The 25,389-nt window shown below is 43.7% G+C and overlaps 2 protein-coding genes, 1 long non-coding RNA gene and 5 pseudogenes across 15 annotated transcripts; 4 read left to right on the top strand and 4 right to left on the bottom strand.

Annotated features, from left to right (window-relative positions):
- Nucleotides 1–363: 363 nt before the first annotated feature.
- Nucleotides 364–711, top strand: AT5G28130 (annotated as a pseudogene; the record flags this gene model as incomplete). The annotated part of the gene is made up of 1 exon: nucleotides 364–711.
- A 78-nt stretch (nucleotides 712–789) lies between these two features.
- On the bottom strand, nucleotides 790–3,751 carry AT5G28120 (annotated as a pseudogene; the record flags this gene model as incomplete). Its single annotated transcript has 12 exons — nucleotides 790–852; nucleotides 952–1,047; nucleotides 1,136–1,219; nucleotides 1,375–1,525; nucleotides 1,628–1,883; nucleotides 1,948–2,038; nucleotides 2,296–2,355; nucleotides 2,727–2,806; nucleotides 2,885–2,987; nucleotides 3,036–3,171; nucleotides 3,269–3,566; nucleotides 3,649–3,751.
- Nucleotides 3,752–3,989: 238 nt separating this feature from the next.
- On the bottom strand, nucleotides 3,990–6,813 carry AT5G28110 (annotated as a pseudogene; the record flags this gene model as incomplete). Its single annotated transcript has 11 exons — nucleotides 3,990–4,109; nucleotides 4,198–4,281; nucleotides 4,437–4,587; nucleotides 4,690–4,945; nucleotides 5,010–5,100; nucleotides 5,358–5,417; nucleotides 5,789–5,868; nucleotides 5,947–6,049; nucleotides 6,098–6,233; nucleotides 6,331–6,628; nucleotides 6,711–6,813.
- A 1,470-nt stretch (nucleotides 6,814–8,283) lies between these two features.
- On the top strand, nucleotides 8,284–12,057 carry AT5G28100 (annotated as a pseudogene; the record flags this gene model as incomplete). Its single annotated transcript has 1 exon — nucleotides 8,284–12,057.
- An 812-nt stretch (nucleotides 12,058–12,869) lies between these two features.
- Nucleotides 12,870–14,102, bottom strand: AT5G28090 (uncharacterized protein; the record flags this gene model as incomplete). The annotated part of the gene is made up of 2 exons (NM_122692.1): nucleotides 12,870–13,252; nucleotides 13,865–14,102. 2 exons carry the CDS (start codon nucleotides 14,100–14,102, stop codon nucleotides 12,870–12,872), a joined length of 621 nt encoding a protein of 206 aa, NP_198161.1.
- A 448-nt stretch (nucleotides 14,103–14,550) lies between these two features.
- Nucleotides 14,551–15,071, bottom strand: AT5G04665. The gene has a single exon (NR_142775.1). It is a non-coding gene; the product is annotated as an other RNA (long non-coding RNA).
- Nucleotides 15,072–16,635: 1,564 nt separating this feature from the next.
- AT5G28085 lies at nucleotides 16,636–20,733 on the top strand (annotated as a pseudogene; the record flags this gene model as incomplete). The annotated part of the gene is made up of 1 exon: nucleotides 16,636–20,733.
- Nucleotides 20,734–22,422: 1,689 nt separating this feature from the next.
- WNK9 (Protein kinase superfamily protein) lies at nucleotides 22,423–25,149 on the top strand. 8 transcript variants are annotated; one of them, NM_001344062.1, is made up of 6 exons: nucleotides 22,423–22,829; nucleotides 22,934–22,971; nucleotides 23,396–23,550; nucleotides 23,627–23,847; nucleotides 23,935–24,092; nucleotides 24,172–25,149. In NM_001344062.1, the coding sequence occupies exons 3-6, from the start codon at nucleotides 23,465–23,467 to the stop codon at nucleotides 24,925–24,927; spliced, it is 1,221 nt and encodes a 406-aa protein (NP_001332380.1). In that variant the 5' UTR covers nucleotides 22,423–22,829; nucleotides 22,934–22,971; nucleotides 23,396–23,464; the 3' UTR covers nucleotides 24,928–25,149. The 8 variants fall into 8 exon arrangements, with proteins under 8 accessions (NP_001332380.1, NP_001031960.1, NP_001332382.1 ...); NM_001036883.2 differs by having other exon boundaries at nucleotides 23,323–23,550; NM_001344060.1 differs by having other exon boundaries at nucleotides 22,934–23,550.
- The last annotated feature ends 240 nt before the right edge of the window (nucleotides 25,150–25,389 follow it).

The following is a 25,389-nucleotide window of genomic DNA, read 5'->3' as shown; positions in this document are numbered from 1 at the left end:
GCGGTTCACGAAAACCCTATATAAAGTGCTTCAAGGGAACAATACAGGGGACACGCACAAAAACGCTCTCAATTTCAGGCTATCAAAAACGCTCTGATTTTGAAGGCAAAACACTTATTTTCCATATTTCTAAACACTTGTACGATCGAATCCTCATTATTTCAATAATATAACCAAGAACACCGTCCGCGGTAATCAACAATTCTGTTGTTCTTTGAGAATCTCACATAGATCCGTTCTTTGAAGAAACCCTTAGTACAATTTCTCTTGTGCGAGTTTTGGCTCTCACAATTTAGCGCTAAAAGGAGGGGAAATTGAGATTTCTCTTACTCCCAGAACACAGAACAAACCAACCAATCCACAATGGTCAACAATCAGATCCCCGATAACATAGTTGACGCAAAGGGAAACCCGATCCCTCCAAACCAGACAAACGTTCCTGAAGCCACCGCTCCTGCGGTCCTAGTAGAATTAAGAAGTATGATGGCTCAACTTCAGAAGAAGGTAAACGATCAAGAACAGGCGAATCAATCTTTGGCGCAACAACTCGAAGCAGCTACCTTCCAAGGACAGGTCAGGACTACTCGTTTCTGTGAGACCCCGTCCCGGACGTCTCGGCGTCCGGCGACGTTGTACTCAAGTTCGCGCCTCTCCCCGGCCGAACCTCTTAGTTTTTCGCTATTCAACATAGAATTGCCTTTACGAGGCTAAATTCTATAATCGCTCTCTTATTACACAGCGGAAGTCTTTCTAACCTTGCTTTAATTCTAACCAACTCTTGTACCGGTTTCATCGTCTTTGTCCCTTAGACTTAGATGGATCCTTTACTCGGTCAAGACATGCATATGTTCGCTAATCATTCTAAGCCAAACAATCGCATATTCCTTTATCCTACTTTCACGGTCAATTACCAAACGTCTATCTTAACTAATAAGCTAGATCGTTACATACCTTGGCCAATATGCGGATTTGATTCCTTAACCCGTTTGTCGCCTTACTCCATTCGTTCAACGACTCGTCATCAGTCGTGAATTGATGAACCAATCCCTATCGTTACTTAGCCATACAACCAACCAACCCCACTGGTCTAAGTACAACGATAGAGATTGGGGATCGTACGATTCCCTTGGTTCACGATGGCCAAATCAAGCTCTTGGCTTATTGGTCCATTCGTTCTCCAAACGTACGCCCCTCCGGCTACATGGTGGACGATTGAGCCCTCGGCTTATCGAACCATCCATGTTTCCGTTCCGGTCGTTTAACACTACGACCGCCCACGGTTTACTAACCGTTTACCCGTCCGGTCCATGGTGGTCGATAAAGCTTTCGGCTTAATGATCCATCCATGCGGTCCGAACGATATCCTTATCACACCCAAGGGTCCGTGGATTCATCCACTGGATCATCGTAGGCTAGCCCATGAAATCTTTCTTCCGTCGGCCTTAGGTTTGCTCGTGGGTCCAACATCCGTTTTGTCCATCGGTTCCCACCGTGGACTTTCCCGTTGGTTATCCGTCGAGTCACCCTTTGATCTTACCGATCTCTGATCGGTTTCACCATGGCTGAGGAGATAGATACATGAAGGCGGCCGCGATGTTGATCCTATATGGTGAATCACGTTTCTTACCCATTCTTGGTGCTTTCTCCCTTTATCGGTAAGATTGCATCTATGGGCGACCCTTGGGTGTGTTCGGATGCACTTATCCTTGTGCTTCCTCGAACACTTTTCTCGATCCATCCCATCCGACGATCGGTCTGTCCGACCCGTTCCGTCAGACGATCGGCCTGTCCCATCCGACCCGTCCGACGATCGGTCAGTCCGATCCGTCTGGCCGATCCGATCCGTCTGACGATCGGTCTGGCCGATCCGTCTGACGATCGGTCTGGCCGATCCGATCCAACGATCGGTCTACCAGATCCGATTCGTCTCTAAGACGAACGGTCTACCCTCTCCATCCTCTACACTCCATCGAACCGTTGGATCGGGAGGTAGCATGCGCATCAGTTCGGTCGAGTTATACTCGCCGAGCCGCACCCCCTTTCCGACCAACAACTCTAGGATGTGTTGGGACTCCTTTAAGAATGTTTTATGGTGTTTTGGATGTTGTGAGATGATGTGAGATTGCTTGGGCGTCCTCCCTTATATAGGGGGCGAATGGATGCTTCCCGAAGCATCACATCCGGTCCTTGCACCCTTCCGAAAGGTCACATCCGTTCTTTGCATCCTTTCGAAAGGTCACATCCGTTCCTTCCAAAAGGTCACAACCGTTCGTTGGTACCCGCTCGACCTTACACCTTTTGGCCGAGACACCTTTTCACCCGTGAGCTACCACAGTCCACCAGCTCGAGTGTCAGCTGACCAGACCACCCAGCTGGGTCAGTACACGATCAGCTCACCGAGCTCAGTCGAGCTGTCGGTCAGCTCATCTAGCTTAGCTAGCTAGTCTTCCAGCTGGTTTAGCTCACCTAGCTTAGCTAGCTAGTTCATCCTAGCTTGTCCAGCTCACCTAGCTGGTTCAGCTTGAACTTTCTCGTTCATCCGACTAAGTATTTTAGTCCGTTTCTTGACCATGGTCTAGTTTTCTCCTAAAACAACCTGGCCTCTTTATGAACGCGGGACGCGGTCGTTACAAGTCTACCCCCCTTAAACTGAATTCGTCCTCGAATTCGGCGTGTGTAAGATCTTGCTTACTCCCTAACTCGGGACACGGGCGTTACAAGTCTACCCCCCTTAAACTGAATTCGTCCTCGAATTCAGCGGGTGTTAGATCTTGTTTACTCCTTAACGCTTTCCCATCTTTAGTCTCTCCGAGACTTTAGATATCACATTTGATCAAATCTCTATTTCCGAGTTTGATCAAGTTTTTCGATCTTTGTCTCTTACGACACTCGATCAAATTCCTGATCCTGGTCCTCTCCCGGACTCGATCATTATTTCCCGATATTTGTCCTTTCCTGGACTTGATCCATGTTTTCCGATCTTTGTCCTTTCTTGGACTTGATCAACGTTTTCCAATCTTTGTCCTTTTCTTGACTTGATCAACGTTTTCTGATCTTTGTCTTTTCCGACATTCGATCAAATTTCTGATCCTGGTCCTTTCCCGGACTCGATCATTATTTCCCGATCTTTGTCCTTTCCTAGACTTGATCAATGTTTTCTGATCTTTGTCTCTTCCGACATTCGATCAAATTTTTGATCCTGGTCCTTTCCCGGACTCGATCATATTCTCGACTTAAGTCTTTTTCCGACTTTGTCAATATTTCCGACCCTGGTCCCCACCGGACTCGGTCAATATTCCCGACATACGTCTCTTCCGACCTTGTCGTTTTTCCATGATCTTGGTCAATTTCCGATAAGATCAAAACCCTAGAAATAGTCAAATCCTGACTAAGTCTGTACCCGATCTTAGTCAAGTTCCGACTAGATCCAAATTTCATTGATATCGGTCCATCTCCGAATATATCAACCCATTTTCCCGTCATGTTTAAGTTTTGATAACAAGGATAATATCTTGGTTCCTGATCGTGAGTTGGGTAACTGTTTCCGTTTCCAAACACATCGATCCCTCAACTTCCTTATCCGCCAAAACCTTACTATGACGTTTTCCCGAGCACCTATCCATCCTAGGATCAAGCATGCTCTGATACCAACTTGTGAGACCCCGTCCCGGACGTCTCGGCGTCCGGCGACGTTGTACTCAAGTTCGCGCCTCTCCCCGGCCGAACCTCTTAGTTTTTCGCTATTCAACATAGAATTGCCTTTACGAGGCTAAATTCTATAATCGCTCTCTTATTACACAGCGGAAGTCTTTCTAACCTTGCTTTAATTCTAACCAACTCTTGTACCGGTTTCATCGTCTTTGTCCCTTAGACTTAGATGGATCCTTTACTCGGTCAAGACATGCATATGTTCGCTAATCATTCTAAGCCAAACAATCGCATATTCCTTTATCCTACTTTCACGGTCAATTACCAAACGTCTATCTTAACTAATAAGCTAGATCGTTACATACCTTGGCCAATATGCGGATTTGATTCCTTAACCCGTTTGTCGCCTTACTCCATTCGTTCAACGACTCGTCATCAGTCGTGAATTGATGAACCAATCCCTATCGTTACTTAGCCATACAACCAACCAACCCCACTGGTCTAAGTACAACGATAGAGATTGGAGATCGTACGATTCCCTTGGTTCACGATGGCCAAATCAAGCTCTTGGCTTATTGGTCCATTCGTTCTCCAAACGTACGCCCCTCCGGCTACATGGTGGACGATTGAGCCCTCGGCTTATCGAACCATCCATGTTTCCGTTCCGGTCGTTTAACACTACGACCGCCCACGGTTTACTAACCGTTTACCCGTCCGGTCCATGGTGGTCGATAAAGCTTTCGGCTTAATGATCCATCCATGCGGTCCGAACGATATCCTTATCACACCCAAGGGTCCGTGGATTCATCCACTGGATCATCGTAGGCTAGCCCATGAAATCTTTCTTCCGTCGGCCTTAGGTTTGCTCGTGGGTCCAACATCCGTTTTGTCCATCGGTTCCCACCGTGGACTTTCCCGTTGGTTATCCGTCGAGTCACCCTTTGATCTTACCGATCTCTGATCGGTTTCACCATGGCTGAGGAGATAGATACATGAAGGCGGCCGCGATGTTGATCCTATATGGTGAATCACGTTTCTTACCCATTCTTGGTGCTTTCTCCCTTTATCGGTAAGATTGCATCTATGGGCGACCCTTGGGTGTGTTCGGATGCACTTATCCTTATGCTTCCTCGAACACTTTTCTCGATCCATCCCATCCGACGATCGGTCTGTCCGACCCGTTCCGTCAGACGATCGGCCTGTCCCATCCGACCCGTCCGACGATCGGTCAGTCCGATCCGTCTGGCCGATCCGATCCGTCTGACGATCGGTCTGGCCGATCCGTCTGACGATCGGTCTGGCCGATCCGATCCAACGATCGGTCTACCAGATCCGATTCGTCTCTAAGACGAACGGTCTACCCTCTCCATCCTCTACACTCCATCGAACCGTTGGATCGGGAGGTAGCATGCGCATCAGTTCGGTCGAGTTATACTCGCCGAGCCGCACCCCCTTTCCGACCAACAACTCTAGGATGTGTTGGGACTCCTTTAAGAATGTTTTATGGTGTTTTGGATGTTGTGAGATGATGTGAGATTGCTTGGGCGTCCTCCCTTATATAGGGGGCGAATGGATGCTTCCCGAAGCATCACATCCGGTCCTTGCACCCTTCCGAAAGGTCACATCCGTTCTTTGCATCCTTTCGAAAGGTCACATCCGTTCCTTCCAAAAGGTCACAACCGTTCGTTGGTACCCGCTCGACCTTACACCTTTTGGCCGAGACACCTTTTCACCCGTGAGCTACCACAGTCCACCAGCTCGAGTGTCAGCTGACCAGACCACCCAACTGGGTCAGTACACGATCAGCTCACCGAGCTCAGTCGAGCTGTCGGTCAGCTCATCTAGCTTAGCTAGCTAGTCTTCCAGCTGGTTTAGCTCACCTAGCTTAGCTAGCTAGTTCATCCTAGCTTGTCCAGCTCACCTAGCTGGTTCAGCTTGAACTTTCTCGTTCATCCGACTAAGTATTTTAGTCCGTTTCTTGACCATGGTCTAGTTTTCTCCTAAAACAACCTGGCCTCTTTATGAACGCGGGACGCGGTCGTTACAAGTCTACCCCCCTTAAACTGAATTCGTCCTCGAATTCGGCGTGTGTAAGATCTTGCTTACTCCCTAACTCGGGACACGGGCGTTACAAGTCTACCCCCCTTAAACTGAATTCGTCCTCGAATTCAGCGGGTGTTAGATCTTGTTTACTCCTTAACGCTTTCCCATCTTTAGTCTCTCCGAGACTTTAGATATCACATTTGATCAAATCTCTATTTCCGAGTTTGATCAAGTTTTTCGATCTTTGTCTCTTACGACACTCGATCAAATTCCTGATCCTGGTCCTCTCCCGGACTCGATCATTATTTCCCGATATTTGTCCTTTCCTGGACTTGATCCATGTTTTCCGATCTTTGTCCTTTCTTGGACTTGATCAACGTTTTCCAATCTTTGTCCTTTTCTTGACTTGATCAACGTTTTCTGATCTTTGTCTTTTCCGACATTCGATCAAATTTCTGATCCTGGTCCTTTCCCGGACTCGATCATTATTTCCCGATCTTTGTCCTTTCCTAGACTTGATCAATGTTTTCTGATCTTTGTCTCTTCCGACATTCGATCAAATTTTTGATCCTGGTCCTTTCCCGGACTCGATCATATTCTCGACTTAAGTCTTTTTCCGACTTTGTCAATATTTCCGACCCTGGTCCCCACCGGACTCGGTCAATATTCCCGACATAGGTCTCTTCCGACCTTGTCGTTTTTCCATGATCTTGGTCAATTTCCGATAAGATCAAAACCCTAGAAATAGTCAAATCCTGACTAAGTCTGTACCCGATCTTAGTCAAGTTCCGACTAGATCCAAATTTCATTGATATCGGTCCATCTCCGAATATATCAACCCATTTTCCCGTCATGTTTAAGTTTTGATAACAAGGATAATATCTTGGTTCCTGATCGTGAGTTGGGTAACTGTTTCCGTTTCCAAACACATCGATCCCTCAACTTCCTTATCCGCCAAAACCTTACTATGACGTTTTCCCGAGCACCTATCCATCCTAGGATCAAGCATGCTCTGATACCAACTTGTGAGACCCCGTCCCGGACGTCTCGGCGTCCGGCGACGTTGTACTCAAGTTCGCGCCTCTCCCCGGCCGAACCTCTTAGTTTTTCGCTATTCAACATAGAATTGCCTTTACGAGGCTAAATTCTATAATCGCTCTCTTATTACACAGCGGAAGTCTTTCTAACCTAGGTTTAATTCTAACCAACTCTTGTACCGGTTTCATCGTCTTTGTCCCTTAGACTTAGATGGATCCTTTACTCGGTCAAGACATGCATATGTTCGCTAATCATTCTAAGCCAAACAATCGCATATTCCTTTATCCTACTTTCACGGTCAATTACCAAACGTCTATCTTAACTAATAAGCTAGATCGTTACATACCTTGGCCAATATACGGATTTGATTCCTTAACCCGTTTGTCGCCTTACTCCATTCGTTCAACGACTCGTCATCAGTCGTGAATTGATGAACCAATCCCTATCGTTACTTAGCCATACAACCAACCAACCCCACTGGTCTAAGTACAACGATAGAGATTGGAGATCGTACGATTCCCTTGGTTCACGATGGCCAAATCAAGCTCTTGGCTTATTGGTCCATTCGTTCTCCAAACGTACGCCCCTCCGGCTACATGGTGGACGATTGAGCCCTCGGCTTATCGAACCATCCATGTTTCCGTTCCGGTCGTTTAACACTACGACCGCCCACGGTTTACTAACCGTTTACCCGTCCGGTCCATGGTGGTCGATAAAGCTTTCGGCTTAATGATCCATCCATGCGGTCCGAACGATATCCTTATCACACCCAAGGGTCCGTGGATTCATCCACTGGATCATCGTAGGCTAGCCCATGAAATCTTTCTTCCGTCGGCCTTAGGTTTGCTCGTGGGTCCAACATCCGTTTTGTCCATCGGTTCCCACCGTGGACTTTCCCGTTGGTTATCCGTCGAGTCACCCTTTGATCTTACCGATCTCTGATCGGTTTCACCATGGCTGAGGAGATAGATACATGAAGGCGGCCGCGATGTTGATCCTATATGGTGAATCACGTTTCTTACCCATTCTTGGTGCTTTCTCCCTTTATCGGTAAGATTGCATCTATGGGCGACCCTTGGGTGTGTTCGGATGCACTTATCCTTGTGCTTCCTCGAACACTTTTCTCGATCCATCCCATCCGACGATCGGTCTGTCCGACCCGTTCCGTCAGACGATCTGCCTGTCCCATCCGACCCGTCCGACGATCGGTCAGTCCGATCCGTCTGGCCGATCCGATCCGTCTGACGATCGGTCTGGCCGATCCGTCTGACGATCGGTCTGGCCGATCCGATCCAACGATCAGTCTACCAGATCCGATTCGTCTCTAAGACGAACGGTCTACCCTCTCCATCCTCTACACTCCATCGAACCGTTGGATCGAGAGGTAGCATGCGCATCAGTTCGGTCGAGTTATACTCACCGAGCCGCACCCCCTTTCCGACCAACAACTCTAGGATGTGTTGGGACTCCTTTAAGAATGTTTTATGGTGTTTTGGATGTTGTGAGATGATGTGAGATTGCTTGGGCGTCCTCCCTTATATAGGGGGCGAATGGATGCTTCCCGAAGCATCACATCCGGTCCTTGCACCCATTCGCCGAACCGCGCCGGAAATTGGAAGAGACCGAGCAGAGTCGGCAATCTTGGGAAATCGGGACACGACGACCGAACAGAAGGAAACGATCCACAGCTCCCTCTTCCCCGAGCAGAAATTGCTTAGGCCGATCAGATCAGGGTCTCGGACGATGGAGATTCAGAAGAGAACGTTCGATGGGCTGAGGAATACGCCAGAGAATAGGAAATAAGCGCTATCAAGCTCTCCCTAGCCAAGGCAGAAAACGAGATGAAGCTTGTGAGATCCCAAATGCATAACGCAGTCTCCTCGGCCCCAAATATCGACCGCATTCTGGAGGAGTCCCACAACACTCCTTTCACTCGCACGATCTCCAACACAATATCTCAGATCCAGGAAAGCTAAGGATCAAATACTTCAATGGATCCTCCGACCCGAAAGGACACTTGAAGTCATTCATAATCTCTGTGGCCCGAGCCAAATTCAGACCCGACGAAAGAGACGCCGGTCTCTGTCACCTGTTCGTCGAACACTTGAAAGGACCAGCCCTGGATTGGTTCTCAAGACTCGAGGGAAATTCCGTGGACAGTTTTCAGGAGCTATCGACGCTCTTCCTAAAGGAATATTCGGTGCTAATCGATCCTGGCACGTTAGACGCCGATCTGTGGTCATTGTCTCAGCAGCCGAATGAGCCACTTCGAGACTTCCTCGTAAAATTCTGATCTACCCTAGCCAAAGTCGAAGGAATCAACGACGTAGCGGCTCTCTCTGCTCTGAAAAAAGCACTATGGTACAAGTCCAAATTTCGAAAGGAGCTAAACTTGTCCAAACCACAGACAATCCGAGATGCCTTGCACCGAGCCTCAGATTACGTTTCCCATGAAGAAGAAATGGAACTACTATCAAAAAGACACGAGCCGCCTAAGCAAACGCCTCGTAGCGATAAATCTCAACTCAGCGCTCCGAACCACAAAAAGGGCGCTCAAGGCGGGACATTCGTTCACCATGAAGGACAAAATTTCTCCGGAGCCCACAATTACCAAGCTGATACACCCCGAGGCCGAGGACGAGGCCGCGGACGAGAATCCTACACTTGGACGAAGGATCAACCCGCAGGAAACGAGCAGGAATACTGTGAGTTGCATAAGAGTTACAGCCATCATACTTCCAGATGTCGTAGCCTCAGGGCGAAGTTGGCAGCGAAATTCCTAGCCAGAAAAATCGGTGGAGGCTTAACCATCGAGGACTTAGTAGCAGAAAAGGCCAAAACCGAGTAGGTCAATGCTGTGGCCAATCCCGAGCAGGCGGCCCCCGTGGCAAACCTCGAAGGATCCAAAAGAGGCCGAGGCAATCGCGAAACAGATGACGATGAGCCAGAAGCTGCTCGGGGAAGGATCTTCACAATTTTAGGAGATTTTGCTTTCTGTCAAGACACGACGGCATCAATCAAAGCTTATCAGAGGAAGGCCTGACTCAAATCGTAACTGGACGCGGCCATTTAACGGATCAAACGACGAAATAACTTTTCATGAAAGCGATACCAACGGCTTGGACCGTCCACACAACGATCCTTTAGTCATTACACTAACCATTGGTGATTTCAACGTCGAATGAGTTCTGGTCGACCCGGGAAGCACACTGGATATCATTTTTCTTACAACCCTGCAAGAAATGAAGGTCGACATGACGCAAATTATACCATCTCCGCGACCTGTGCTCAGATTTTCTGGAGAAACCACTATGACTCTCGGGACCATCAAGTTACCAGTCCGAGCCAAAGGGGTAACAAAAATCGTCGATTTCTCTGTTACCGACCAACCGACCGTTTACAATGCAATTATCGATACACCATGGTTAAATCAATTCCGAGCTGTCGCTTCGACATATCATCTCTGCCTGAAATTTCCCACGAGCAATGGCGTGAAAACCATCTGGGGAAATCAGAAAAATGCTCGAATCTGCTTCATGGCAGCACACAAGCTCAAGAACCCCGTCACTGAGTCGACGACTGACGCGAATCATAATAAAGCTAAGCTTGGCAGAGCTGAAGAGAAAGCAATTTCCGAGCATTTATAGCAGTTAAAGATTGAGGAGTCTCGGGAATCCACGAGACCAATCCCCGATCCGGTAATCTCTATCTGCCTTGATGACAAAAATCCCGAGCGATGCGTGGAAATCGGCAGCGGCGACCTAGGAGAAGAATTAACAGCTGAACTTACCGCTTTCCTCAAAGAGAACGTCAATACATTCGCCTGGTCCCCAGAAGATCTGCCCGGAGTAAGTGTTGACATCGTATCACACGAGCTCAACATCGACCCGATGTTCAAACCTGTTAAGCAGAAGAGGAGAAAATTGGGTCGGGAGCGAGCAGAAGCTGTGAAAGTCGAGGTTGAAAAATTACTAAGGATCAGCTCTATCACCGAGGCAAAATATCTCGATTGGCTAGCAAACCCAACGTAGTAAAAAAAAAAGCGGCAAATGGAGAGTCTGCGTAGATTTCATCGACCTTAACAAAGCCTGCCCGAAAGACAGTTTCTCATTACCACACATCGATCGCCTCGTAGAATCAACTTCTGGAAACAAGTTGCTGTCATTCATGGACGCTTTCGCTGGTTACAACCAGATCATGATGAACCCCGAGGTTCAAGAAAAAACTGCATTCTACACAGAACAAGGCATCTTTTGTTACCGAGTAATGCCATTCGAACTCAAAAACGCTGGGGAAACTTATCAACGTTTCGTCAACAAAATCTCCGCATTATAGATCGGGAAGACAATGGAAGTTTACATCGACGACATGTTGGTGAAATCCTTGGCAGAGGAAGAACACGTATCCCATTTGCGCGAATGTTTCCAGCAGCTTAACCTCTACAACGTCTAACTCAATCTAGCCAAGTGCCGCTTCGGGGTAAGATCCGGAGAGTTCCTCGGGTATCTAGTCACGCACCGCGGCATCGAGGCAAATCCGAAGCAAATCGAGGCATTGTTGGGAATGTCATCACCTCAGAACAAGCGAGAAGTGCAGCGCCTAACCGGAAGAGTTGCGGCCCTTAACCGTTTCAACTCTCGCTCAACCGACAAATGCTTGGCCTTTTACGATGTGCTTCGGGGAAACAAGAAGTTCGAATGGACGACCCGGTGCGAAGAAGCTTTTCAGGAACTCAAGAAGTATCTGGCAACACCACCCATCCTCGCACAACCCGTAATCGGAGAACCACTATACTTGTATGTTGCCGTATCGGATACTGCAGTCAGCGGAGTGTTAGTCCGAGAAGACAGAGATGAACAGAAACCGATTTTTTACGTCTCGCAAACATTCACCGGCGCAGAATCTCGCTACCCGCAAATGGAGAAACTCGCCTTAGCAGTCATAATGTCGGCTCAAAAACTGCGACCCTACTTTCAGTCCCATTCCATCATAGTAATGGGATCCATGCCGCTCCGCGCTATCTTACACAGTCCAAGCCAATCAGGACGCCTAGCTAAATGGACAATCGAGCTCATTGAATATGACATCGAGTATCGGAACAAAACATGTGCAAAATCCCAGGTTCAGCCGATTTTATCGTCGAACTGCCCACTAAGGAGGCTCGGAGGTCTCTGCAAGTAACCTTCCGACCCGACCATAGGAACGTCTCGGGTGCTCTCAGGAAACCACCCCGAGACGAACCTCAGAAGCACTTCGGGTAAACGATTTAGCTCGCGCGAAACGAGCCGTCTAGCTACAGGTCGACAAGAGGCACCCGACTCGGAATAAACTTCGTACCAAGGCCAAAGCACCTTAAACCCGAGGAAAAGACTCAGACCCGAGGAAAAGACTCAGACCCGACGCAAGGATATTATCCATAGGGAGAAGATCCCGCGAAAATCTACAGAAGATAAAGATAAATCACCACCGCCTCTAAGATAACAATGAATCTTCGAAGAATATCGCGAGGGGCGGTTCACCAAAGCCCTATATAAAGTGCCTCAAGGGACCAATAAAGGGGACACGCACAAAAACGCTCTCAACTTCAGGCTATCAAAAACGCTCTGATTTTGAAGGCAAAACACTTATTTTCCATATTTCTAAACACTTGTACGATCGAATCCTCATTATTTCAATAATATAACCAAGAACACCGTCCGCGGTAATCAACAATTCTGTTGTTCTTTGAGAATCTCACATAGATCCGTTCTTTGAAGGAACCCTTAGTACAATTTCTCTTGTGCGAGTTTTGGCTCTCACAATTTAGCGCTAAAAGGAGGGGAAATTGAGATGAAAGGATAAATTTTTTTTATTGTTTGTCAAGGTATTTGGATGATTTTTTCTACTTGTATTTATAACGTAGATTATTTTTAGTATGGTTACATAATCATTTGAATTCCTAAATAATTAATTAGTATGATGATTGACAAGTATTTTCATTGAGATCAGACCTCTTTTTTTTGCTTTAGCTTTTCTCCCAAAATGTTTTTTGTAATTTTTACATGCAAATCTAATTGATTAGAAGGTATATGTCAATATAAACTGACAAATACAAGCTAAAGGAAAAACAAAAGCGACATGTCTTTTCCCAGACACGTTTATCAAAGCTTCTCCTCCGATTTTCTTTTATGACGCCGGTGAAGCTCCGTCTTGCCGGCGTCGGAACATCTCTCCTTCTTCTCAGATGCACCACACAAATCTCTCTTCTTCTTTCTTCTGGCTAACTCTTCAATCATCCCTAAAATCCAATTTTTCGATGGGATTCGAACAGATCTGTGATAGAGGACCAAGGTGGTCTCCAAAGACCTTCTTCCGAACTTGCTCTCTCCCGATTTCACTTTCGAATTCGAAGAAGAAAGATCACTCCCTTCCCGTAGGTGGTTTTTCTCACAAATCAGAACCCTCCTTCCCTGCTCTTCAAAGCCTTTATAGATCCTGATCTTCTCTTGAAAGATCCATGCACCAGTTGTTGCCCAGCGCTTCACTTATTGGATTGGCTTCTCCGACGATGTTGGCGGCGGTGTACGATAGAGTTCCTCTTTCTAGAGGTTTTCTAGGGTTTCTCCTTTTGGGCGAGTCTCCTTTGGGCCTAACTGTTATCTTCGGCCCATCCCTGGAATTGGCAGCCTACTTTCTCCACTAGTTTGGCCCAGGTCTGTTACTCTTAAATCTCCAATTAGCCCATTAGACTTGATATCCCGACTTAGCGCCTTAATTGGTTATGGACTCTGCTTAAGCTCTTTGTTGATTTTAATGGTTTTGGCGTGTAATTTTATCTCTAGAACCTAGGCCAATTGTAATTCCTCAAGTGCTTCATCTTCTCATCAAAGTTTAAGGCTAATGGACTTGGTGTATCTAGGTTTTAGATATGCTATTAGATTAGGGAATAACGGCATTATGATCTCCTCCCTACGGAGAGACGGTTACCGGAATTTCTTTATTCCTCTCTCCCCGAATCCGTTGAATATTGAATCCGAGTCGTACTTGTCTAACGTTTTTAAGATTGATATTCATGAAAGCAAGGTTTTGAGAAGCTATGGCATTATGAAACCGGCTCTGTGTAGTGGTGCTTACCAAATACTTTTCAACTCTATACCTTTAAACCCATTAGATGACAGAACCCACTCAACTCCTTTCCTTGTCGACGACCATTTCCTGCTTGTTCTACCTGGGACAACGAGAATCTCGACTTTGGAAACCTTTTCAACGTCACCTTGTCTATTATGGACCATTACCATTACTTCGTCCACCGCTCTGTTTGTGGATGATGCTTCGACAACTCGTACTTTAACTTGTACCAGTCTGTTCTGTAGCATTGGCCCTAAAGTTTTCATGGATCCTTTGTCGATTTATCTTTGCTATCTTTGTGTAGCATTTGTTTTAACATTTGCTTCTTGTTGTTGCTACTTTGTTTTAAAGCCTTTTTAATTTTTGCTCCTTGACTACATGTAAACTTGTTTCAGTTATTAGATGAATGAAATCAAGTTGTTTGACAAAAAAAAAAGTATATGTCCTAGCAAATTTTCAACGTGCAAACATGAAAATTACATCTATATATGTCAAAGATGATGAAGAACTTTATGAATCCGGAGAAATATGTCAATCATGATCATAAGGTAGTCGTTAGCATGGTTTATATGACATAATATAAATACGAATATTAAAATGGTTAGTGCAGATCGCAGTGGAGAGTAATCATTTAACTGGTAATGAAATTATTCTTGATAGTCAATATGGATCTAGTTTACAAGTCTTGGTTTGTTAATTAAAATTTGATTGAATTTATAGCGAAGGAAAAAGAGGATTCATTCAGTAGAGATGAGCTTCGTCTAGTAAATTTGAAGAAGAAGATGACATAGCCAACACAAATTTTTTTGTTCAAACTAAAGAGCGTGTTGCTTTGGTTTATGATAATACGTTCTCAAATATACGGTCAAAATGATCACTATATTAACTTTTAACCGTGAAAGGACTCGATTTTCTCTCTATTAAAGGCAACTTTTCTGGCGATTGCAATCCCTAACCCAATCGCCGCCATTGGCCGGCCTCACGCCGGCAAACGAGAATTTCTCGATGTCGAAGAAAAAGAAGAAGCCCTCTCGCCCCTTCCTTTTCGCCCTTCCTCCAAGTTCGATCGAGTGCTGGCTTCCTTAGTGGCGTCGTCTTCGTTGTCTGCTCCTCGGGCTGTTCCGGCTCCGTTGTCTTCTGAGGTTCTTTCCTCGGGTGCCGCCTCGCCTCCTCTTCCAGTTAGCCCTTCCGGGACTATTCCCGAGCCTGTTGGGTCTCCGTCTCCTTCTTTGATTCCCTGGATCTGAAGATGTGTCTTCTCCTCGTGAATCCCCAGTTGAAGCTTTGTGTTGCGTCGCTGAGCTTCCTGCTCACTCTCTTCCTCTCGGCGACTCCAGTGTTAAAGAACTCCTCCACTGTGGTTTCCGACCATCTTCCTGTTTCGTCAGTTCCTATTAGCTCTGTTGCGACTCCAGTGTTAGAGAACTCCTCCACTGTGATTTCCGACCAACTACCTGTTTTGTCGGTTCCTATTAGCTCTGTGGCATCTCCAGTGTTAGAGATCTCCTCCACTCTGGCCACCGCTGGGATTCCGGAACACTTTGTGCCTATCCTCTTTGTGTCAACTAGACCTCCTCCATTGTGATTACCGCCAGCATTCTAGGAAGCTCGCCAGTGGCTGGAGCAAACCTGCAGATAAACAACTCCTCAGGTCACACTTCCGTGAAATCCTTTGCTGAAGTTTCTCAGTCCTCGAATTATGACCGTCCTTGGGCCACAAAATTCAAAGATTCCCTTAGGAATCTGAAGCAAATGGATCCCCCTTCCTTCTTGGAAGATGGCACCCCAGTTGTAGTGGCTCTCCCATCGATCCTCTTAAAAATAGCTGCAATGTGGAAGGGTCATCTTGTTGCCCAATTCCACGGTCTCTGCCCTTCTTCGACCACGATCTTCACAGACCTACACCCCATCTGGGGTAAGTTTGGCAACATTACGGTTCGAATGATCTCAGAGACAGCAGCTCTAATCTTCATTCCGTCGACCGCTACCCGGAAATGGGTGGTTGACATTGGCTTCTGGCAAGCTGGAAATTGCTCTTGTACGGTCTATCCTTGGTCTCCCAATGGCCCATTGGAACTTGAGGAACTTCAATTTGCTCCCACCTGGGCTGTGCTGAAAAAAGTCCCCCCTCAATTTTATTCCTTGGAAGAGATTAGCGTCATTGCTAGCGGAATTGGCGAGCCTCTTCATACAAAGAAGTCCTGGCTTGATCCGATTAACATTGGAGTTCCCAAAGTGAAGGTTATCATCAAGTTGGACTCTACGCTTCCCACCACTGTGGTTGTTCGCGACATCCAGGGGAACACAGCACGTGTCTCTGTGGAGTATCCTCGTCCACCTCCCAAGTGCCTGAATTGCGGGAGGTATGGTCACCTCCTAAGCAGATGCCCGACATCTCTACTGAAAAAATCCCCTTTCAAGGCTGGCAAACCTGCAAGTTCGAGAGAAGTGTCTCACCCTTCCATTGTTCTGCCAACCACTGATTCTAACTCTCTAGCTGCTAACGGGGTTTAAGACCCCTCGAGGGCCACCAATGCTAAACCCAAGAGAAGGCGCTCTCGGTCTAAGAATCGAGCGTCTAGTCTCCCTCCCAAGATAGACCCTTCCACCTTTATCAACAAAGAAAAAAAGATCATGAGCTCGCTACCTGTTAACTCCACGTAGTGGGTGGAAAAACCAGTGGTGGACAAGGCATTGAAAGTGTCTCTGTCGCTGGTCTCGCTGGCTCCAGTTTTGCTAAAAGGGGGTACTTCTGCTGAGATCCCTTCTCCCTCTGTTTTTGATCCAGCCGGTAGGCCTATGCCTCCTTGCAGCGCCATAGGGGATCCTATTCAGAGCAATGTTAGCTCAAAACAGTTGGTTGATAATGCCATGTTTCCAACCCCTCCTGGTTGGGGGGCCATGACTAAGAAGGAGAGGAAGAAACATATGAAGATTTGGCATAATAAATTGCAGTCCGGAGCTCAGGCTAGTGCACGAGGTGAATCCTCGAGCAAGGCTGGAATTCATTGATGTATCCTTCAATATAACCTTTTGTGTAGAAATGACAATTTTTTGCTGGAATATCAGAGGCTTAAATAGCCATTCTCGTCAAAGAGTAGTTCGTAGCTGGATTACTTCGAATAAGTTATTAATTGGCGGCTTTTTGGAAGCTCATGTTGCAGAGAATAACCCCCTTGCTATTTTGGCTTCCATTCTTCCCGGTTGGAGAATGGAGAGCAACTATTGTCGTTCTGTTTTGGGTCGGATCTGGCTAGTCTGGGATCCTTTGGTTTCCGTTTTGGTCGTTAAGAAATCTGAACAAATGATCTTGTGCAGTATCAAAGTTCCTTCTGTTGCCACTTCGTTTGCTGCTGCTTTTGTGTATGAAAAGAATGCTGAACTCGATCGTCGGTTGTTATGAGAGGAAATTTCAGCTTTAGCTACAACCTCACCTTTGATAAATACTCCTTGGCTGCTAATGGGTGACTACAATCAAATTGCAGCATCAAGTGAGCATTACTCAATAAGTCAGACTGCTCTTTCTATCAGGGGCCTTGATGATTTTCAAGAATGCTTGAGGGTCAATGATTTGGCTGATCTTCCAAGTCGTGGTGTTTTTTGTACTTGGTCTAATCACCAGCAAGGGAATCCTATTATTAGGAAGCTGAACAGAGCTCTAGGAAACGGGCCATGGTTTTATTCCTTTCCGTCTGCCATTGCCTCGTTTGAGGCTCCTGGTGACTCAGACCACTCACCTTGTATAATCCACTTGGTAAATCAACATGCTCGTGCTAAGAAGTCCTTCAAATATTTCTCTTTCCTTGCGACTCACCAGACATTCTTGGATTGTATTGGGGCTGCTTGGGAGAAAGATACTCTTATTTGTTCTAATATATTTATGTTAGAGGAGCGCTTAAAGAATGCAAAGCTTGCTTGTAGAGTCTTGAACAGGTCTGGTTTTGGTAATCAGAAAACAAGAGACGCTCTTACTCAGTTGGAAGACATTCAGAGGCTCCTTCTTTCCACTCCTAATACTTCTCTTTTCAGACAAGAGCATGTGGCCAGAAAAAATTAGAACTTCTTTGCTCTGGCCTTAGAATCGTTCTATAGACAGAAGTCTCGAATAAGATGGCTTCATGAGGGAGATGCAAATACGAGGTTCTTTCATGAAATGGTAATTGCTCATCAAGCTGTTAATCTCATCAAGTACCTCAGAGGAAATGATGATTCAAAGGTGGATAATGTCAGCCAGTTAAAAGATATGATTGTTGCATATTACACTCAGCTTTTTGGTTCTGAAAATGAGGATACAGTTCCTTTGTCTATTGACACGATTAAGGCTCTGCACCGCTTTCGTTGTGATACCTCGCTTGCAGCAAAGCTTTCAGCTATTCCTTCAGTTGAAGAAATCACTCAGTCTGTCTTCTCTATGCCAAAGAATAAGGCCCCGGGGTCGGACGGGTTCCCAGCAGAGTTCTTTTGGGATTCTTGGTATGTGGTTAAGGATAACATTATTGCTGCTGCGAAAGAGTTTTTTACCACATGTCATTTGCTGCGAAGGTTCAATATGACGGCTATAACTCTTATTCCTAAGGTGATAGGGGCGGATAAGCTATCTCAGTTTCGCCCAGTGACTTGCTGCAACACGATATACAAGGTTATTACTCGAATCTATCTCAGCTTCTAAAGCTTTTCATCTCTCAGGCGGTCCAAAATAACCAAGTTGGTTTCATAAAGGGAAGATTACTCTTTGAAATCGTATTGCTTGCTTCAGAGTTAATGGAAGGGTTTCATCTTGAGGGGGAAGTCTCTAGAGGCTGTTTACAGATAGATTTATCTAAGGCCTATGATAATGTGAATTGGGAATTTCTTCTCAACGTTCTTAAGGCAATGGATCTCCCTCCGACTTTTGTAAATTGGATAAGAATCTGTATCTCCACTCCATCTTATAGCATTGCGTTTAACGTGAATTGATTGGCTATTTTCCGGGTAAGAAAGGGATCAGACAGGGGGACCCCATGTCGTCTCACCTGTTTGTTCTCGTGATGGATATTCTCGCTAAGCTCTTGGACAGAAGCGCCATCAACTCCTTATTTCAGCTTCATCCCAGGTGCTTAGTTCTGATTGTCACTCATCTGAGTTTCGCAGACGATGTCCTGGTCTTCTTCGATGACTCTGATTCCTCCATTGCTGGGATTCTCTCTATCTTGGATGACTTCAAAAGAGGTTCGGGGTTGGGTATCAACAAGCAAAAGACAGCTCTTCTCATTGATGGTGCCGATATTACTAGATTGAGAGGTATCTCTGACAAATTTGGTATCTCTCTAGGCTCTCTTCCAGTTAAATACTTGGGGGTTCCTCTGATGGCCCAAAAGATGCGCAGACAGGACTACCAGCCTCTCTGGTAGGCTTCAACTTTGCTTAGAATTAACCACAAGTTTGGAGTTAAATACTTAGAATTAACCACAAGTTTGCTTCTTGGACTGTTAGACACTTGTCGTTCGCTGGTAGGCTTCAACTTCTGAAATCTGTTATTTACTCAACAATCAATTTCTGGAACTTCTATTTTCCTGCTGTCTACTCAGTGTCTCCTTAAGTTGGAACAAATGTGCAGTTCCTACCTGTGGAAAGGAACCCCTAACTCAGCTCGGGGTGCAAAAATTGCTTGGGAGGTGGTTTGTACTGCTAAGGACTGTGGGGGGGGTTGGGCCTTAAACGCTTAGTCTCTTGGAATAAGGTCTTTGCTTTGAAGTTCTGCTCTTTACGAAGGCTGGTTCTCTGTGGGTTTCTTGGGTGAAAATAAACCTTATTGGTAGTAGGAACTTCTGGGATTTAAACCCTGCTAACTCTGGCAGCTGGATCTGGAGGAAGCTGTGTAAGTTAAGGAGCTTAGCTAGACCTTTTTTGGTCTGTGAAGCTGGGTCTGGTACTACTTTAAGCTTTTGGCTCGACAACTGGACTGGTCTAGGACCTCTAATCAACCTGTCTGGCCTTATTGGTCCGCAGATTGTTGGTCTGCCTCTTTATTCTGTGGTGAGAGACGGTATCCGTGATAACAATTGGTGGATTTCTGTAAGTCGCAGTAGGAACCCCATCATATCTCTCATTAAGTCTATCTTACCTGACGTGGGTCCCATGATTGATTGTGAAGAGGACGATGTTTATCTTTGGAAGCTTGATCATCTTCCTCCATCAACAAACTTCTCTTCCCCAAAAACATGGCAGGCTCTTAATCCGCTTGGCCCTTCTGTGTCTTGGCACAATTCAATTTGGTTCAAAGATCGTATTCCAAAACATGCTTTTATCTGTTGGGTGGTTGCTTAGAACAGGTTGCACACCCGGGATAAACTAAGGAGATGGGGATTTTCCATTCTGTCGACGTGCCTCCTTTGCAATCAGCATGATGAGTCTAGGGAGCATCTGTTCTTTGAGTGCACCTTCAGCGATGCTGTTTGGTTCTATTTCACCTCTATGCTAAATTTCTCTCCTCCGGTCCAGTTCATGGATTATCTCTGGTGGGTGAAATCAGCAACAAGGGACCCTAACCTTGCTTTGATCATTAAGCTTATCTTCCAGGCGTCAATTTATCTTCTATGGAAAGAGCGTAACGCCTGCCTTCATACTCAACTCAGCAGACCGTCTGCAATCCTCATCAAGGAGATGTGCAAACTTCTTCGATCACGTCTCGACCCTCTGTTTAGGAATCAGACTAATGCTCCTCCAGGCTTCTCTCTCCTCTCAACTTGGTTCAGGTATTTGGAGTAGTCTTTCCCTTCTCTTTGGTCGTGCTTCTGCAGTTCTTCCTTTAGGCATGCGTGTCGTTTCTGGTCTAGAATTGTTTGGGCCTTGTACTTGTATTTTTTTCTCTTTTAGACCTGTGTGCCTTCATGGCAGTGTTTTACCTTAAACGCTTAGATCTGCGTGTCTTTTTTGGGCTTTGGACCGTGTAACTTGTTTCTTTTCAGAAAATTTATAGATTAAAAAATAAAATAAATATATATATACGGTCAAATAGTCATTAACTTAATCGAAGAAGTCATATGACCAGTGAAATAATTATTGGTGATTTAATGATCATGCATGTAACCTAATTTTCTATAAACTAATTGTTTAATTATCATTACCTGTAAAATGACTTTTTTTATTTTTCCATTTTGATACTTATCTTAATCATATCAACTTTGTCATCTAGGACAAATTTTAGTATTGAAAAGAATGAAAACTTTTATAAGCAATTTACAAAAATATCCGGTAGTAGTTGGACAGCGTGTTTGTCGACATGATTCCACCATCGCATTTCTTTAAAAGGTGACATGTTTATTTTTAATCTTTTTGAGGATATATATATATATATATTCAGTACTAAGATTGCATTCTACTATTAAAATAAAGACATGAATCATATATGAGTATATTTTCTTATCGCATTTCAGAAAGTTTTTTTGGGTATGAACATAAATTTTAAGAAAGATTTTCAAATAAATTTAAAATTATAAAAAAATTCTAATTAAATAAACGGGATATTAAATTTTTCATTTCATACTCTCAAAAACCATAACTGCCAAGAGAAGGCAAATTGTTGGAGGGTGAAATTTCAGTTTACCTGACCAGTAAATCAAGTGGTAAAACATGAGTAAGCAACATTACTTTTTGCCCTGATGCTTAATTTCCAAAATCCTTGGTACCTTGGTCCATATAGACCTCCCTCATGCAATACTTCTTGGAGTTCTCGTCGATAGCTCAATATAAAATAGAACCACTATCATCACATAATGAATCTATGAGAAGAACATATATAGCTGTACAAGCAAAAAATGTGACTAACCAACTTAGTTATTGCTTTAAGGTCACACCATCGATTGCGATACAACTAGTATACGTACCTAACTCTAGCCTCAATTGCCTAAACCTTTTTGGGGGCACATATCATATGCATACAACTACATTTGGCCAAATGTTTAAGCTAGATTCTTCTCAGATGGTATATGATTTCGTCCCTTTTTACCTGCTTAATTGTTGCGTATTTGTTATATTTATAGTGAATAGTGTGGTTATTTATATAATACAAAGGAGTGGCATGTCGCTTTATTCGTATTTTTTTGTAAAATCAAGCCAAAATATCTACAAAGATTGGCTCAAAAGATTTGGAAAAAAAAAACTGAAGCAATGATATTTAGTGATTTGCGTAAACTAAAATTTATGTGGCACAATAAAATTGAATAAATAATTATATATGACTTTTAAGTGATTCACTCATATATATTTTACAATTAAGGTACATATAAATTTGCTCGTTAAAAATATTACAATTATATAGTGTGTATACATGAACATAATATCTTAAATAATATTGAACAAGAAAATATCTTTAAAAAGCACCACGCGTCTAGTTAGAAACTAATAAGATAAGAAGTTTATTTCCTATATCTTTGATTTGATATAAAGATAATATCTAAGAAAAATGTATCTTAATCAAACACTTGTTTGTTGCGAAAAAGAAACAAAAAAGATTTGTGGATGTCAATAAAAAAAATCAAAGATTTGTTTATTCGTATCATAGTATGAACCACGCTCATTTCGTCTTGCACCCACCTTTATTTACATCTTTCATGAGATATAATAGTCATGTTTCAGTGTAAGAACGACTAAAGAAAATTCTTTCTCCAAAAAAACAACAACTAAAGAAGCAATAAAAAAACAGAGAAAAAAAGGAATCTAGTTTTTTTGTCTCCTCATTTACACTGAGTTTAATGTTTAATTTGTTTAACTTATTATGTCAGAAGTACAAAGATGATTATGATGAAAAGGCTATAAGAAACCCATAACATAGATATTTAAATATATTTGCTTAGCTCTTTTCATTTTTTGGGACTTCTTGGTTTCTTTATATTTTCCAGCTATTGTATTGCTCTTTCTGATCTTTGTTGGGGTGTATGATGAACAATCTCAGCCATCTTGAATCAGATTACTCTGAGTATGTTGAAGTTGATCCTACTGGAAGATATGGAAGAGTAAATTTCCTTTATATCTCTCAATAATTTGTTTGTTTATTATGATCATCTCTTTTGTTTTGTTGAGTTTTTTTTGTTATATGTGTGTGTTCTTGTTGTTTTAGTACAATGAAGTTCTGGGTAAAGGATCTTCAAAGACTGTGTAAGAATCCAATTTCTCTCTTAAGTTTTCTTACCTTTTTTTCAAGTATCAACTTCTCTAAAACTTTGGTGTTGGAGTTTCATGCTTTTCAAAGACAAGTTCTTACTTTTTGTTTCAAATTTTCTTAGTAATTTTGATTATTTTTCATTTTCATAGATGTTTTTTTTTTTGTATTTTTTTGAGTTTTAGCTTTTTACTTTTAGTGGTGGTTGATTCATGATTGATTTTTAAAAAGATTTATCATTTCAAAGCGAAAAAGGTTGAAATCTTTGATCATTAAACAAAAAATGGGTTTAGTGATTCTAAACTAGAAAAAGACTATGTTTTTGGTTCCATAATTTGGATTTGCAGTTACAGAGGATTTGATGAGTATCAAGGTATAGAAGTAGCATGGAACCAAGTAAAGCTCTACGATTTCTTGCAGAGTCCTCAAGAGCTAGAGAGGCTCTACTGTGAGATCCATCTCCTCAAAACCTTAAAACACAAAAGCATCATGAAGTTCTACGCTTCTTGGGTCGATACCGATAATCGAAACATCAACTTTGTCACTGAAATGTTCACTTCTGGCACCTTGAGACAGTAAGCTTATCTCTCTATCTCATAAGTGAAGTTCTCTTGATAACTTACTCATAATGTTTTTATATCTTTCATGCAGGTATAGGCTAAAACATAAGAGAGTGAACATAAGAGCGGTAAAGAATTGGTGTAGACAGATTTTAAGAGGATTAAACTATCTTCATACACATGACCCTCCTGTGATTCATAGAGATCTCAAGTGTGACAACATTTTTATAAATGGGAACCAAGGAGAAGTCAAGATTGGAGATCTTGGTCTTGCTGCTTGTTTACAACACTCTCACGCTGCTCATTGTGTTGGTAAGCAATCTCTCTTCAGTGTTTTTGCTTTGCTGAATCCATCAATAGTTGGATTATGATCTGTTGAAAGTTGTTTGATATCTTTAGGCACACCAGAGTTCATGGCTCCTGAAGTTTATAAAGAAGAATATAACCAATTAGTCGATATTTACTCGTTCGGTATGTGTGTTTTGGAAATGGTAACGTTTGATTACCCGTATAGTGAGTGTTCTCACCCTGCTCAGATTTACAAGAGAGTTATATCGGTAAGGATCCATCCGTGTTTACCGCGATTATAACATCTCTTATGTTGAGTTTTAAGATTGTTAAAGTTATCTTTCTCAGGGCAAGAAACCAGATGGATTAGACAAAGTGAAGGATCCAGAGGTTAGAGGGTTTATCGAGAAGTGTTTGGCCACAGTGTCCCTTAGACTCTCTGCTTGTGAACTACTAGATGACCATTTTCTTTGTATCGATGAATCGGATATGAGACGCGTAGAGAGCGAAAAGGGCTTGATAGATGAAGCAGGGACTCCTCTTAGACATTCTTATCATATACCTCACTACTCAAACGGTTACTACAGCCTCTATAATCAAAACCAATGGGATTACAATGGAGATGAGACAGTGGAGTCACACGAGATAGATCTCTTGGAGTTTCAAAATGATGATGATGAAGAAGAAGAAGATAAGAGGTTTGGTAGTGTAGATATAAGCATTAAAGGGAAGAGAAGAGACAATGGAGATGGACTATTTCTGCGACTCAAAACCGTCAACAAGGAAGGTTGTGTGAGAAACATATACTTCCCGTTCGACATCGAGACTGACACAGCAATAAGCGTTGCAAGAGAGATGGTGGAAGAGCTGGAGATGGATGACCGTGATGTCACAAAGATAGCTAATATGATCGATGGAGAGATTGCTTCTTTGGTTCCTAATTGGAGTATCTTCTGCAGCTCCGAATCGAACCGTTCCTCGGTGGGTTCAGTCATGGATTTCAATGAGATGCAGTGTGGAAGAGACGGGTGTGAAGAGAAGCATGGACGGTTTGAGGAGATTACGTTTGAGATAACAGTAAACGACTCTGACGAAGAAGACTAGTTTTCTTGTGCGGCAAGTAATGTGATACACTAGCTATATGGATCTAAAACCTTTCTCTTTGTCCATAGTCTTATGTTAACACTATTGATCATTGGGAATGTGGTTCACAAACAGATGAATAATTCCATTACTAACCGTTAGCATCTGAATCACACCATGCCAAAGGGAGAAGAGAATGTTGTAATCTTATTAATCTTAAAGAGAGCGTATATATACATGGTACAACCGTACAAGAAGCCCTAAACACACTTAAGATATTAACAAAATAGTATAGGTAATATAATACATTTACTTATAACCCGCTAATAGTACCGAATCTCTCCTCGTCACCTCTGCATTTACTAAGAATGTGCATTGCGAGCAACATGTTACAGTTGATATTATCTTGAACAAAATACCTTTGGTAGCCAAATGAGTCTCCATGCTTCAGTTATTAGGGTCCATAAGCTTTGTTTATAGTAA

This window comes from Arabidopsis thaliana, chromosome 5, assembly GCF_000001735.4.
Source record: "Arabidopsis thaliana chromosome 5, partial sequence".
Lineage (NCBI taxonomy): Eukaryota > Viridiplantae > Streptophyta > Magnoliopsida > Brassicales > Brassicaceae > Arabidopsis > Arabidopsis thaliana.
The sequence above is the reverse complement of the archived record's forward strand: the minus strand, read 5'-3'. Positions and strand labels throughout refer to the sequence as shown.

Coding starts and splice junctions, on each gene's coding strand:
- WNK9 (NM_001036883.2), top strand. CDS start 22,752: ATGATGAACAATCTCAGCCATCTTGAATCAGATTACTCTGAGTATGTT. Junction 22,830..22,933: donor CTACTGGAAGATATGGAAGA/GTAAATTTCCTT, acceptor TTGTTGTTTTAG/TACAATGAAGTTCTGGGTAA. Junction 23,848..23,934: donor TCACGCTGCTCATTGTGTTG/GTAAGCAATCTC, acceptor TGATATCTTTAG/GCACACCAGAGTTCATGGCT.